The 16211-nt window shown below is 41.9% G+C and overlaps 1 protein-coding gene across 6 annotated transcripts in view; it reads left to right on the top strand.

Annotated features, from left to right (window-relative positions):
• The window catches only part of ADTRP (androgen dependent TFPI regulating protein), a 98942-nt gene that overhangs the window by 42843 nt on the left and 39888 nt on the right, over positions 1-16211 (top strand). The window contains exon 4 of one of the 6 annotated variants that reach the window (XM_053603738.1): positions 9299-9839. The exons of the other annotated variants lie outside the window; for them this stretch is intronic. Coding sequence (XP_053459713.1) covers positions 9299-9544 — 246 coding nt within the window. The 3' untranslated portion in view covers positions 9545-9839. Of the gene's footprint in view, positions 1-9298; positions 9840-16211 lie in introns of those variants that run through there. 6 annotated transcript variants of the gene reach the window in all.

The raw sequence follows: 16211 nt of genomic DNA on the forward strand, positions 1-16211 counted from the left end.
TAAAGAATGTGTCACGGTCCAGCAGCAGTTACTTAACCAGGGTTCATTGGGACTGTGCAGCACAAATGGAATTGTTACTCGCCTGTGTCCATGGATACATTTCCGTTTGGTTTTTCATTTGTTCTTGTGTTTTTGAGGGACTAAATAGTAAACAGAACCTGTTGAGATATTTAGGTCACTGGAACCTGAACACCAATAACAGTGACCAAGACAAATGGGGCTGCTGGGAGGTTGCCCAGGTCTCTGCTGAGGAGTAAGACCCAGGGGTTCGTGTCACGTGAGAGATCAGTCCAAGTCCTAACTCAGGTTCTCAGAGCTCACAAATGAATTTCCACATCAGGAGTTTATAAGGTCTCAGATTCTGTGAAGCAAATGACATTTTAAACACCCCGGGTACAATCACAAGGGAGCATCGTGTTATTAATTTGCCTCCTAAGATTCACTTGCGGAGTTTCTTTTGTCTCCCAGCTCTTCTGTTGGCTTAAAGCTCACCTGCTCACCAACTTAGAAAAGCAACTCAGTCCACTAACACTGCCCTTGGCACATGCCCCACTTTCCAGAAAAACAAACAAACAAACAAACCTAATTTAAGTTTAAATAGGTTCTCAGAGAGTTATTGACTGTTGCTCAGTGAATTACTGATTATTCACCAGTGGACTCCAATCCTGGTCTAATTTAGAGATCAAGACCAAAAATTTATGTTGAATAAGACTCACCGCTCAGGAACTTGCCCCCCACTACTTTCTTATTGTCCAACAAACTCCTCACCTTCTCAATTTCCCATTAATATTAATCTGAAATGCTACGTAGGGAATATTCCTTGTTTTCTGTGGCACTTTACAGTGTTACAGCGTGTTCCTCAGGTATAAGCTTATTTAATTCATATAAACTTCTTTAGATAACTCCGATCATCCTAATTTTTACAAATGAAAAAGCAAAAACAGCTCAGAGAGGTTAAGGGATTTGCCTGGTGGCTACTGGGCTCCTTTGTAGCACGGGTAGGATTGAAATCCAAGGTTAAGTGGCTCTTTGTTGCCTTTTGCTACATACGGTAAGTCCAGAATTTATGGTTCAATCTGGTTTCATTTCAGAATTCACCAAGCAATCAAATGGAATGTTACTTTAACTTGATCAATATAGCAAAGTGAGAATTCTCACTTTAAAAAGAAAATCCAGGGCAGCGCCTGTGGCTCAGCGGGTAGGGCGCCAGCCCCACATGCCGAAGGTGGTGGGTTCAAACCCGGCCCTGGCCAAACTGCAACAAAAAAATAGCCGGGTGTTGTGGCGGGCGCCTGTAATCCCAGCTACTTGGGAGGCTGAGGCAAGAGAATCGCCTAAGCCTAGGAGTTGGAGGTTGCTGTGAGCTGTGTGACGCCACGGCACTCTACCAAGGGCGATAAAGTGAGACTCTGTCTCTACAAAAAAAAAAAGAAAATCCAGAATTCTCATCTGTATGCTAATAGACCAAAACCCTAAGAAAGTGACTTGAAACAACTGGCTGAGCTAGATGTTACTAAAATAATAAAAAGGCTGACTTGTGTCTTTTAGTTGGGGCCAAACACATATATCAACCCCCTTCCCCAGGCTTTGTGAGATCGTCTTGCAGGTTTCTAACAATGGCCACACTCTTTGGGGTTCCGTTTGCTACATTGCTATAAGGCTGGATTTCTTCCAAATAGCTATGATGGCAATGCCCAATATCTGTGACCTTGCTAAATAAACAACCATATGGATTTTTGATAATTTTGGAAGCAGTGAGCTGAGTAATGTGCATGACATCCATGAGCTAATTAGCAAAGCAGTTATGTATAAGAGAGATCCTTAAATATTTTTGTGTCTTCATGAGCTATTAACATTGCTCCTTGTCCTTTGGTCATTTAAATAACCTGAACTCTGTAGAGAGAAGGGGCAGGATCAAAGGAAACGGGTGACAGGAGAAACAAGGAAAAGGGCAGTCTGCCCTGGGTCAGCTGAAGCTTCTGTGATTCTCTTAATTTAACTGGAGAAATTCCCCAGAGAGCCATCTCCGGGAAAGACGTTGGTATCAGCAAAACTGGCTTTGGGAGTCCCTAATGTGAACATCCTCAAACTTCTTGCTTCCTTTGGTGTCTGCTCCACATTGAGTGTCCTTACGACTGTATCTTATCCCTCTCTTCCAGACTGTGTCCCTTACTCTGGACATTTTCTGTCCTCACTGTTAAATCCTTCCAACTTATTGCCTCAAGGAATGCTGTCTATCAGCCTTATAAATACTACTGTGAGCTGACATAGAAATGGCTTGCTACTGGTTCAATTTGTTAACACTTTCCATATTTTACCAAGTGCCTATCCATGACAAGCTGTGGCAGCCGGAGTGTAAAGGGCAGTCTGCTGGACATTTGGTATGAGATGCCTCAGTGTGGGGCTGACCTTTGTCCCTCAACAGCTTCTTTTTTTTTGAAAATAATATAGAAATTTATTTTTAATTAGACATCATCTAATTATTTTCATCATGATATAATTATGTTCATTCAACAGCTTCTTTTTAAGAAAGGAAATGTAATTCCTGTCTTGAAAATTTCTTTCTTTTCATGACCTTCCTCAACTTTAGAATATTTTTCCTGTCAGCATCTGTGCTACTGCCCCAGGTTTTATGAGCAGTATGTGTCCAAGTAAGAAATGCCACTCCCCCCTTAAGACAAAGTATGGTTCTAGAACCTTCATGCATGGTCAAGTCTTTGGAATCCATTGGAAACTTATCTTTGCAGGCAGCCCATTCTAAGTTGACTATCTTCTGTCTGTAATGGATATTTTTCTGCCCTGGTTGCATATTCAGACCAAATAGTAACATCAGCAAGATATTTGCAGTTCCCCCACCGAACAGGGTGCCTTGTTTTAAGTAGATCAGCCTGACTGTTTTACTGCTAAGCAGTTTTCTACTCTTTATAAAAGAAGGGAAAGAACAACAAAGTACTCCTTCAGGTTTTGCCAGGAAAACATTAACTCTCAGTCTTATCTAAATGCCTACTAAAGATAGAATCAGAGCAGACAGATTTAAATAGAGGAAGAGGACTCTCAGTAACTGAGAAAACTTATCAGATCCTAGCCCAAAGGGGGCTGGAGAAATTATTTCTCCGGAAATCAACCTGAATTTGTTTGGTTGCCCCAAAGGAAAGGTGAAAATAGATTAGAGAACCCCCTGGGAGCCCTGTCTACATTTGAAAAATAGTAGGTGATAATTAAGAATATGTGCAAATACTTTAACAACTGTCAAGAACTATATACGTTATTATCATGTAAAATTTAAGTTACTGGCCACAATGCATTGACTAATACATAATCACAGAGTTTTAAAACTAAAAAAGCTTCATTGACTGAGGCTAAGTGCCAAAGCATTTCTGCTATTAAGAGACAGCTCTTTCCTTGACTCTTTAAATGGAAGGTATTACCAAACACTGCTGCTTAGCTGTTTACTGTGTAGTCAATCATTCACCTGAAAAATAACTGCTACACATGACTGTGTGTGTGACACCATAACCAACATTTGATGGGGATTTTGACATCTGGTTGAGTCTCGTATTCACACACAAAGTTCTAATAATAAAATAACAGTTGAAGCTAATAACCAGGTGCTGGCATAGGCTGTGGGATGCAGTGAGATGTGATTATTGCAAAGGAAGGATAGGGTCGGGAGGCTTCCGCGACCCACAGGCAGAGCCTGGCCGGGCAACCTTTGAGTCCTCTCCCAGGGACATGCTGAGGAGTGAGAGCACCCAGGGAGTGTAACTAAATTACCCAGTTTCTTTCTCAGTCATGGCATGACTGCAGACACAATCCCAGATTTTTCTCTTCCATCCACAAGCTCGGTGTGAAATGGTGAGCAGCTAACTAGGGTACATGGGTCCTGAGGAGTAAAGGAGGTCCTGATCCTTTACCTTTACCCCTACCCCCACCCCAACCCCTGGGCATCTGTCACCCAGTCTAGATATCTCTGGACAGCTTGATGATTTTCAACCTTTAGGCAATAGAGTCCCTGGAAATCTGAGGAAATCTACAGACATTTTCCGTAGGAAAATACAAATATCTATTAAATTTTGTGCACAATTTTAGGAGGCTCGTTAACCCTCTAAATTTCATTAATGGGCCTCAAGGTAAAATGTCTGACATATCCAAGCATTTGCTTGAAAAGAAGTCTTCCAGATGATTCCCAATGCTGAGTTTAATTCAAAAGGACCAAATCAAGAATTAAACACTTAAAAAAAATCATTATTATGGGTTCAGCACCCATAGCTCAGTGAGTAGGGTGCCGGCCATGTACACTGAAGGTGGTGGGTTCGAGCCTTGCCTGGGCCTGCTAAACAACAGTGACAACTGCAACCAAAAACAAAAATAGCCGGGCGTTGTGGAGGGTGCCTGTAGTCCCAGCTACTCGGGAGGCTGAGGCAAGAGAATTGTTTGAGGTTGCTGTCAGCTGTGGTATCACAGCACTCTACAGAGGGTGACATAATAAGAGTCTGTCAAAAAAAAAAACCATCATTATTATGAGCTCAGTGCTGTTGTGGCTCTTTGATGGTGATGAGAAATATAACATTTAGTTCCTAACCTTAGGAAATTTAAAATGTTGATATTACACACCTAGTCTAATATTTACATATAATCTAGTTAACATATGTAATAATTAATAAGCAAAATATTTGACTTCAACATGAGGAAGAACTAACAAGTATTTATCAAGTGCCTGCTATATACCAGGCCCTATTCTAAGAGTTGAGGCTACAGCAATAAACAAGGCCATCAAAAAACAAACAAAACCCCCCCCAAAAAAACAAAGCAATAAACTACCAATAAAAAAAATTATACCAAGCCAGGTAGGCAAAGAGCTAACACTGAAAATAAAACAGGGCAGGGGACAAAGTGGTGTGCAAGTGTGTGCACCTGTGTGTGGAAAGGAAGCAGCTTTTATAGGGTATAGGGCCATTTGGGTGGTCAAGGAATGCCTGTTATTTTAGCAGAAATTTGGGTAGAGGGAAAGAAACAGCCACGGCAAGTTCTGGCTCAGAGAGACACAGCAAGAAGTACAAAAACTCCAGGAGGAAATACTGGCTCTTTAGGAAAAAAGAAGAAGCTCGGTGTGGTTGGTTGAAAATGAGTAAAAAGGAGATGACAGGCTGTAGCCAGGGTTCAGATGAGGCCTCTTGTGATTTGTATGCAGTTAGGATTCTTTTCTAACTGTGATGGAGACAGGAGCCTTTTCAGGGCAGCCTTCCTCGTCTCTCCCCCATTCTCCCCCTTCTCAACATACCCTTATATGTTTATTATACAAAGCCAAAATAAATAAATAAATAAATAAGATTTTTAGCCTAAACTACAAGAAAGGGGTATAGATAGAGCTGTTAAGGAGATGCAAGGATTATGGATGAGGAAATCGGTTGTTCTATTTGGATAATGGTTTGAGATGCCTATTAGCAATGATGTCAAGATGTGGATAGGTAGTTAGATATAATACCCTAAATTGGACACATCTTGGGAAGATTTCTGGGCTGGTGACATAAACTTGGTTGTCTTTGTCTTAAAGACTGGCTTTAAAGTTCAATTGAATAAGATCACCTAGGGAGAAGGTGTGGTGAGACAAGCCTTTCCAGGTCCAGGCCTTAAACTCCTCCAACCTTCCGTGGTTGGGAGGAAGAAAAGGAAGACCCCACAAAGTTGGATGCCCATGAGCTTAGGGGAAGCCCAGGGCAATTGAGTTTCCTGGGAGTCAGCATAAAAAATGATTCAAGAGGAGGAAAGTATTTTATGTCCAAAGATGCTGAGAGGTTGAGAGGACCTTGTGAGAGGACTGGCGTCAGACCTTTCCACTGGCCTTAGCAGTGTGGAACTCACATGTGACTGGTTCAAGGGCAGTCTCGAGGATGTGGTAGGGGATGTGGAAACTGTGAATCAATTTCTGGTTATTGGTGTAACAAATTATTGCAAACTTAGTGGTTAAAACCAAGATGAATTTATCATCTTATAGTTCAGAGGTCAGAAGTTCAAACGGGTGTTAAAGGATGAAATCCAGTTATCAGCAGGGAAGTTCTTTCTGGAGCTTGTAAGGAGCGTCCGTCATCTTTGACTCTTCCATCTGCAGTCTGCTGACCTTGCTTGGCTCAGGACCCCTTCCTCTGTCTTCAAAGCACATCATTCGACCCGTTTCCACTATCACATCTCCTCTATCTCTGCAATTGTCTTCACATCATCTCTCTGCCTCTGCCCTTCCTGCCTCCCTCCTAGAAGGACCCTTGGGATGCACACTGGGCCCACCCAGATCATCCAAGATAAGCTCCCAACTCAAGATCCTTCATTTAATTACATCTGCGAAGTTCCATTTCCAAGTTAGTAACATGTTCACCGGTTCCAGGAATTAGGACTTGAGCATCTTTGGGGACCATTATTATGCTTACCATGTTGTATGTATCTAATACAAACATCTCATGGAAACACCATCTAATGCAAACCTAGGTCTCTGCATTTGATTCCTTCCACTTTGAAAATCTTGACTAACACGCCATACAAGGGATTGTGTTTCTTTTGTTGCATAAAAGTAGCAATAAGTTATTTAAGCTCATATAGTAATGAACTGTATTCTAAGTATTTCCTTGGTAAAAAGTTTTGCAGTATTGACCAATAGACAGTAAGGCACTACAGATATATACTATACCTATGATACATATAACTTGATATATAGTATATAAAATATAAATATATATATTTAATATCTAATTTGATAGTGCTGGGTGTCCACTACAGGCAAATGAGATAGGTTCTGTAGGTTTGTTCTTAAGTTGAATTTGTATGGAGGTTGGAACAGGTACATTTACCTATTACTTGTAATAAACCCCCTCTGTAAGTGCAAATCTTAGCTCAGTTGGGTGTTTGTATTAACTTGCGTTCGTAAGTGCGAGTTGTATATAAACCGGATGTTTGTAACTCTGGGACTTCCTGCTCTAACAAATCAACCCAACAACCAATAGTCTCATAATGTGCTAGGCACACACTAGGCACCGTGCGGGTGAGCGGAGGATAAGAGACAAGATTCCAATCATGAAAATAGTAAAAAGTCAAGGAACAAGCCTCTAGGTGCCACCCATGAGCATAGCACAAGGCCCAACAAATGGCAGGAGCTTACTTTCAGAGGGAAAGGTCGCTTGGCACTGCACAGATTAGGAAAGGGTGGCAAAGGAGGTGGAGATCTGAACTGAATTTCAAAGAATGGATGGGAAAGTCAGCAAGTGATGTCCAGGTAGGAGAAATAATGAGCCACTGCAGAGAAGTGGCCCAGGCAGCTCAGGGTGCTGTGAGGGAGTGGGTCAGAGTACCACAGACTGGGGGGCTCACACCAGCAGACATGCTGATTTTCTCTAAGCTGATTCTCTACAAGTTGCGGAGACTAGAAGTCTGAAATGAAGGTGTGGACAGAGCCTCTGCTCTCTCAGAAGGTCCCAGGGAGACTCTGCCCCAGGCCTTTCTCCGGGCTTACGGTTTCCCCGCCATCACGCAGTTGGGGTTCCCCCTGTGTGTCTGTCTTCTCATCATCACCCCGAGTGTATGTGCCTCTGTGTCTCTTCTCCTGTTTCACAGGGACACCAGCCAGTTTGGTCTAAGGCCGCCTACTCCATAGGACTTCATCTTGCTTTATTACTTCTCCATCTACTTCCAAATAAGGGTGCTTTCTGAGATTCCAGGAGGACATTAATTTTGAGGAGGACACTATTCAAGCCAGAACAGTCAGCTTGGCAAGAGCAGAGGTGTCAAAGAGAGAGAAAGCAGGAGATAAGTGTGGAGAGACACACGGGTCACATGTGGAAGTGTATGAATAATAACGATTTGGTTTTTATCTGTAGGCAAAGGAGATTGATGAAAGGTTTTGAACTTGGAATAGTCTCTACTTTTAAGTGCTAACAATCAGACTAGAGAGTAAAAGATGCGGGGTTTCAGAAGAGATGCATCATACAGGGTAGAATCACTTACATGACTACCTGAAAATGTCAGAAGCTGGGTGGAGCCTGTGGCTCAGTGGGCAGGGTGCCAGCCCCAGGATGGTGGGCTTGAACCCAGCCCTGGCCAAACTGCAACAAAAAAATAGTCAGGCGTTGTGGTGGGTGCCTGTAGTCCCAGCTACTCAGGAGGCTGAGGCAGGAGAATCGCTTAAGCCCAAGAGCTGGAGGTTGCTATGAGCTGTGACACCATGGCACTCTACTGAGGTTGACAAAGTGATAGTCTGTCTAAAAAAAAAAAAATGTCAGGAACTGTCCCTGAATTTCAGACTCTATATTTCTTTTTTAAGGGAATTCTGGAAAGACACCATACATTATTTTTCCTCTATTATTAAGTCCTGTTTTCTAGGAAAAAGGAAAAAGATACTAAAAATCTATTTCCGGCCGGTGCCTGTAGCTCAAAGGAGTAGGGCGCCAGCCCCAAATGCCGGAGGTGGCGGGTTTAAACCCAGCCCTGGCCAAAAAAAAAAACTGCAAAATCTATTTCCAATGCATACTCAATACTTAAAATACATGTTTGTGTTCAATAAGTGTTGTATTTCCAGGTTGTTTATTTTCTGGGTTGGCAGTGATCTTGGTCAGTGTTAATTGCTGTCAATAGTTACCCCTAATTCATTTTCCCTTGTGTTCCTTCCTGGAAACACGAATATGAACCTGGACTCATAGAGCTGAAATGCCTCTGTCTCTACAGACTGCTCCCCTTGCAGAAGAGGAAACTGAAGTTCAAGTAGTTTATTCAGCTCACTCAAGACCAAAAGAACTGGTTAGCCCCAGAACTGGGTCTAGAATACAATCCTAAATCGTAAACTTGTGTTTTCTCTAATACTCATATGCTTAATACAGCTTTTACTTGGGGCAAGCTCAGTCCCATCTTCAGAAAGAAAGTGATTTTCTTCCCTCTGTTGTCTTTGTTTTTATTTTTATTTTTTTTTAGACAGAGTCTCACTATGTTGCCCTGGGTAGAGTACTGTGGCGTCACAGCTCACAGCAACCTCAAACTCCTGGCCTTAAGTGATTCTCTTGCCTCAGCCTCCCAAGTAGCTGGAACCACAGGCATCCACAACAATGCCTGACTATTTTTTGGCTGTAGTTGTTATTGTTGTTTGGCAGGCCCGGCTGGATTCAAACCCGCCAGCTCTGGTGTACGTGGCTGGTGCCCTAGACGCTGGGCTACAGGCCCCGAGCCCCTCTGTCATCTTCATACAAACACATGTCCAGTACCTACTATCCCCATCATTTTTCTTTTACTCTATTCTTTAACTCAATTTTTTTTTTTTTGGTAGATACAGAGTCTCACTTTACCACCTTCAGTAGAGTGCCATGATGTCACAGGACTCACAGCAACCTCTAGCTCTTGGGCTTCCACGATTCTCCTGCCTCAGCCTCCCAAGCAGCTGGGATTACAGGTGCCTGCCACAATGCCCGGCTATTTTTTGGTTGCAGTTCAGCTGGGGCTGGGTTTGAACCCGCCACCCTTGGTATATGGGGCCGGCGCCCTACTCACTGAGCCACAGGCGCCACCCCTTTAACTCAATTTTTAATTAAGCTTTTTATTTTCAGATAATTATAGATTTGCATGAATGTGTAAGGAATAATAGAGGTTTTATGTACTCTTTACCCAGTTTCCCCCAGTGGTAACATCTGTGGTGCATTTTTAAAGTGATACCCCTTATAGGGCATGTGACGTATTTTTGAAGCCACAATCTCAAAAGCAACCACTTCATATCACGTCACCCAACTCTGATCCCTATCCGTTGTACCCCAAAATTCTAAAATCTGGCCATTTTCTACTCCAGACCAGATCTACATCAGAAAGAGAAACTGTGACTGTCAATAATGACCAGAACATGGTATTGGGAAATAACGTGTCCTGTGACTCTAGGGGGAGTAGAGTCCCCCTCCCACCCACCTCTTTCCCCCTCCCTCCCTCTCCCCATGCCTCTTCCAAGGCACACAGAGGGAAAGACCCAGTTCAGAGCACTGCCGAGTACCAGTACGTAGTAAACCTCCCGAGAGGGAAGAAAACTGGAATGACTCACCACACCCTGATGAATATTACTTGGGCATTATTTCGGGTTTAATCACTCCAGTGTTATTTATGGGTTGTCTCATTATTTTAAAACACTTCCTAGACATGCTTTTTACTTATTTTCTTATCCCATTTACTTCCTATCCTGGGGTGAGTTAGAAATCTTTTCCAGCATTTACCTGGGAAGCACTGACATCTTAAATGCTTGAAATTCCACGGTAAAATCAGGAGCTAAACTGGGATTAAGAAGCAGAGTTACCTGAAAAACAACAATAAAGCCACCTAGCCCCACGGGAAATCCTAAGGTAAACAGGAGAGACTACTAATAAACTGCTACACAATTACAGTCCACTTACGGCTTCACAGAACTAGAACCAAGAGCACTCAGCTTGCATTCTTCATGCATACTTCATGATGAAAGTATGCCTTCTTTTTTTCTTTTAATCCCAATTCAAAGAACTTCCGATGTGTGCTTGCAAGGAGCCTTCTTTTCTATTATTCAGTGTAAAATTCCATTGTCCACTGATTCCCTATTGTTTCTTGATAGCCTTTTTTTTTCAACAGCCATACCAGTAGAAAATATATCCCAATTTCTAAATCAAGGTCAAAGGTTTTTAATGATCAAAAAAAGTATAAATGTCTTCTGAGAAATTACTAGGAATCTCAGTAATTGAAATTATGCAGTGCCCTTGAGGGTTTGCTGGTGGGTCCCCTCCTCCTGTGTGAATCAACCAATCCTCACTGCCATGGCAACCGGGTGTCACACCCCAGCGGGAAGAATGACTTGCTGCTGGAGAGTAACCAGGATGGAGAAACTCATAACAGAAGATCCTGAATCACTCTGAAATACCAAGAGGAAAAAAACCTGAAATCTACGTGGGTAGGTGAGACCTAAAGTGCCATGATCTCAACACAGATATGGGAATGCCCAAGGGCAGCCTGGTGGGTGGACAGGAGAGCCTTCTCTGCTAAGTTTGAACTGACACTCCTTATTCTGATAAAATAACCGGCACAGAAAAGCTCCCATCATGCTGTTAGTTGCTTAATAACCCCAGAGGCAGACACTGACAGCTGTGGATGTCTGGTCTTTGCCTTGAGAGCTGCTGACAGGCTCTCAACCTGCCCCCACATTTCCTGTTCCTGGTCTGGGTCATCATCATCTCTGTCTACTGAGCAGCCACCGGTACCTAGTTGGGAATCTGAGTTTGTCTCATTCCTACATCTCTGGATTACCAGCGGGTAGAATAATTCTGCAGGGCCTTCCCCAGTGGTCCTTCTGATTGTGTAATTATATATTTGCCCACATATTACACATTCCTCCCACAGATTATTAGCCCCCAGAGGCTTCATGTCTGGAGTTTTAAAATTCTCAGCTCTGCCCTTCATCACCCTATCCCAGTCCGAGGACTATGTCTATTTACATAGAAGGTCCACATTCACCTTCTCCTTCCTAAATCTCACCACTCTTCAGCCTGCCTCTAGCCTCGCTTCCCTTGTTTCATTCCCTTTCCATCCATCTCTTCACTGCATTCATCTATTTCCTCTAAAATTTATACTGGAGCAAAGCCAAAGAGAAGTGAGGAAACAGGGACAAGAGAGAGCTCTTTCTCTGGGCAGCTTGTTCACGTAAAGCCATGTGAGAGACAGATTTATCTGCCAGAGTCTACAGACATTTGAGGAAAAGATCTACTCAAATTTGAGATCATCTGGTCAATTCTTATTCAGATCACTGATCTCACTGATTCTACACTGAGTGCCAAGTGTGCACACTTTGAGCAGGGGCTGACAACTAAAAAGACCCCAGATACCGCTTGAGAGTGCCTCTGTGAACACAAAAATCTCCAGGTCTGTTGGCACATAATCCCTCTATCCAGTCAAAGAAACAACTTTCTAATTATGATAAAATTGAAGCAGAATGAAACCCTGATGGTAATAGGCTTACTGATTCAGAACAGCAGGAGGTGGCCGCTGTTTGAATGCTGTTTTTGCTATTATCATAGGATACGTGACTCTAACACGATAACACATGGTGAGATTTCCTTTTTCACCTATTTCATGCTTGACAGCGAATATTCTTTTGTAGCGATGAGTGACAGAAATACCAAAATACTTAACCTATCAAATAGCATTTAATAAAGGTCTTTTGTCTCCATTCGGCACAGGGAGTTTAGTTTAAGACTTATATATGAGAACATTTTAATTAATATGCATACTATTACTGACATATTTTAAAATAAAACTTCACTAACCTAATGTCAAAGTCAGTAGTATTAAAATATCATTGTGATCACTGAAATTGTAAGCCTAGCAAAAAAAGGTGCTTAAGAAATATTTGTTGGGCATGGTGCCTGTAGCTCAGCGGCTAGGGCACCAGCTACGTATACCAGAGCTGGAGGGTTCAAATCCAGCCCGGGCCTGCCACACAACAATGACAACTACAACCGAAAAATAGCCAGGTGTTGTGGCAGGTGCCTGTAGTCCCACCTACTTGGGAGGCTGAGGCAAGAGAATCACTTAAGCCCATGAGTTTGAGGGTGCTGTGAGCTGTAATGCTACAGCACTCTACAGACATAGTGAGATTCTGTCTCAAAAAAAAGAAATACTTGTTGAATGATATTTGACAACTGGAATACTGAGTTGCACGCCCAATGAGAATGACATTTTGTGTTTTTTTCACTTTGAGGTAGTGACTTTTAGGTTCTGATGTAGATAATCCAGTCACCTTCAAGTCTAGGTCATCAGGAAATGGACCACCTGGTGAATAAGATTCTATCTTCACAAATGTCTCTTCACAGCTGTTAAATGTCTCCTTGAGATAAAAAATTGAGAGGAATAAATTACTAGGAATGGAGGTGTCAAAGCTGGATCCCTGAAAGTCAGATTGGGGTGAGGGTGAGCAAAATTTCTTAGTTGTATGTTCAAGTTGCAAAAATAACTGTTCTTAGATATTTTCTACAAAACAGTCTTTGCTTTCATGAAAAAAATAGACCTTAGTAGCAGAAAATCTCAACTCTGATACCATTTCTGCCATTATCTTGCTATGTGGTTTTGGAAAAATTAATAATGCTCTCCGGGTATTTGGTTTCTTGAATTAGGAAAAGGCTTGTTTACCACCCTTAATTCTCTGCATTGTTATTAGGAGCAAATAAAATATTATGTGAGCTGCACAAAGTGCCATCAATGATACGTGATGACCTGTGCCAAATTGTTATCAACTTGGCACCATCGTGGCCTCCTTTCCATTCTCCTCTGCATTGCGGGGGATAAACCTACAGCCACACACAGTTACTACAGTCCCTGTCTCCATATGCTTCCAGGCAAGAGTTAGCCAGGGATGTGCATTTGCTGAGATGTGGAGGAGAAGAAGCCATTGCTCTCTGATGGCATTTTCAAACAGATGTGTGGGAGTTGGCAGACATGAGGTTAGGAATAGCTTCTGGACAAGCACCTGGAATCACACGCTTCACCCTACACACAGGTCCGGTCAAGGGTGGCAGTTCACGGAGCGCTCCTCTTCTAGCAGAAGTGCCGTTGGTTTTCAGTGTCTTACCATTCTCAAGAGCTGTCTATGCCTCAAAAGCCTTCCTCCTTGGAATCCCTGGATGGGGTTCTGTTTTCCAGAGTGAACCCTGATGATACATGACCGTAAAATCCATGCTTCCTTCAGATTCATGTCCACAACTTTTAACACAGGGAGAAAGGTATCCACTCAAAGGAAACAAGGTCTTGAGTGGTTTCTGTTTCTGGCCGTAACTGGAACACAAGCCTGAAAGGAGTTTTTCGTGACAAGACAAAACGGCAAATGAAATATTTCTTAAAAATCTTTGTAAATGCTTTAAATCTTTTTAAATGCAGCAGGAAAGTAATGGAAATTCCCCCAACACTAAAATAAAACAGAAGGAGAAGTAACAAAAATTGTGAGATAAAAGAACGATTTGGACAGGTAAGCACAGAGTATTTCCCAGAATTTGTGCAAAATTAATCCTCCAATTCAAGAAGTGCAAAATAAATTTCACTTAGAACTAAGGGTGGACAGAAACCTCTCTCATCAAGCCACTTGTGTGACACTGCAGAAACCTTAGACCAGTGGTTCTCAACCTTCCTAATGCCATGGACTTTAATACAGTTCCTATGGGTTGCGACCCACAGGTTGAGAACCTCTGCCTTAGACAAAAACAAGCATCCAAGGAGTAGCCAGATTATTAGGATGGATTTCCTAAGAATAAACCGTGGTTAGACTCATAGCTAATTTCTTTTTGTTTAAATTTCAGATTAATACAAGGGTATAAATGATTAGTTTACATTGTTTTAGTTTGTTAGGAAAAGTCCAAGTTGTAGCTGAGCCCTTCATGCAGTGGGTGCGCCATATCCCCTACATTGTGCCTGTTAGGTGACAGCTTATCAAACCCCCTCTCTACTCCCCTCTCCCTCAGCCCCTCTCTCCCACTTGAATTTAACTGTGTTTTTCTCTGATTTGGGCCTGTAGTTGTTCATCTACTGGTTTCATATTAGTATCGAGTGCATTGGATAATTGCTTTTCCATTTTTGTGATACTTTACTTAGAAGGAAGTTCTATAAATCCATCCAGGTTAAAACAAAAGATAGAAAGTCTCCATCTTGCTTTATGACTGAATAGCATTCCATGGAATACATACATCATAGTTTGTTTATTCGTTCGTGAGTTGATGAGCACTTGGGTTGTTTCCACATCTTGGTGATTGTGAATTGAGCTAAGGTAAACATTCTAATGCAAACGTGTCCTTACGGTAAAATGATTTTTTCTTCTGGTAGATACCTAGTAATGGAATTGCAGGATCAAATGGAAGGTCCTCTCTTAGATCTTTGAGCTTCATATTACTTTCCAAAAAGGCTTTATTAGTTTGCAGTCCCACCAGAAGCGTAGAGTGTTCTCTTCTCTCCAGCATCTGCAGCTTTAGAAATTGATGATGTGGGCTATTCTCACTGAGGTTAGGTGCTATCTAAAGGTAATTTTATTTGTATTTCTCTGATGATTAGGGATGATGAGTATTTTTCTTCATGTGTTAGTTGGCCATTTGTCTCTCTTCTTGGAAGAAGGTTCTATCCATGTCTCTTCCTCAATGATAAATGAGATTGTTTGCTCTTTCCCTGTTGATCAGTTTGAGTTCTCTATAAATTCTGATTATCAGCCTTTTGTCAGATTCCTAAAGTCTCCTCCCAATCTAAAGGTTGTCTATCTGCTTTAATTGTTGTGTCCTTAGCTATGCAGAAGCTTAATAATAGCCAATTTCTTAACAGTGACAAAGAAACCAGTGGATGGAATAAAAGTTTGAAAATGTTGAAGAAAAATACCCATCAACTTATTTCCTCTCTGAAAGTATCTTTTAAAACAGGGGCAGAATAAAGACATTTTTAGACACATGAGGACAGACTTTTCCATTCACAAACCTTCTTTGAAGGAAATGCTAATGACTATACTTCAGAATAAACACGATCTCAGAAGGGAGGTTTGGATACCAAAAGCGAGGCAAAGCAATTTGTCCAACTTATGGTGATTACACAAAAGTACTGAACAAACATAGTCTAAATTGGGAGAGGAGGGATTTGGATTAAGGCATGCTAAGTCCCCCTTGGATTATTGGTAAGGAAGGGCTAGAGGCAATGACTTACACGAGCCATTATTTGGTTAAATAAGCATGCTGTAATTTCTAAAATAACCTCTACCATAATAAACACAAGAATATATGACATCTATAACTGTTGGAGATGAAATATTGGATAGAAAAAAAAAATCTGATGGGAATATGAATTCCTGGTCAGAGGCTCTTTTGACATATAGGCAACACCGAAACTGGAAGTGATGTGGTGCAGATTTGAACCAGTTCAGGTGGGAGGCAGCTTATTAGGAAAGGCCTTTCAGGCAGCCTTACATCCTCTCCTTGCTGGAAGCATCTCTCTTGTTCTTGACAGCACATCTCTATACACTACACAAGTAGCTCCTAATTGATCCATTCCAGTTAACAAGGTAGTCCAACTTTGAAAGGGTATTGGAATCCATTTGAAATGCAAAGTTTCTAAAATAGTCATTTTAGAGGAACAGGCATAAGCAAAGAAAGAGAACTAATGATTAAGCAATCCATTTTGCTTATCCATTTATTAGGGCCAGGAGCCCTGTTCCCTAAGGCTTA

Source organism: Nycticebus coucang, chromosome 9 (genome assembly GCF_027406575.1).
Source record: "Nycticebus coucang isolate mNycCou1 chromosome 9, mNycCou1.pri, whole genome shotgun sequence".
Taxonomy (NCBI): Eukaryota; Metazoa; Chordata; class Mammalia; order Primates; family Lorisidae; genus Nycticebus; species Nycticebus coucang.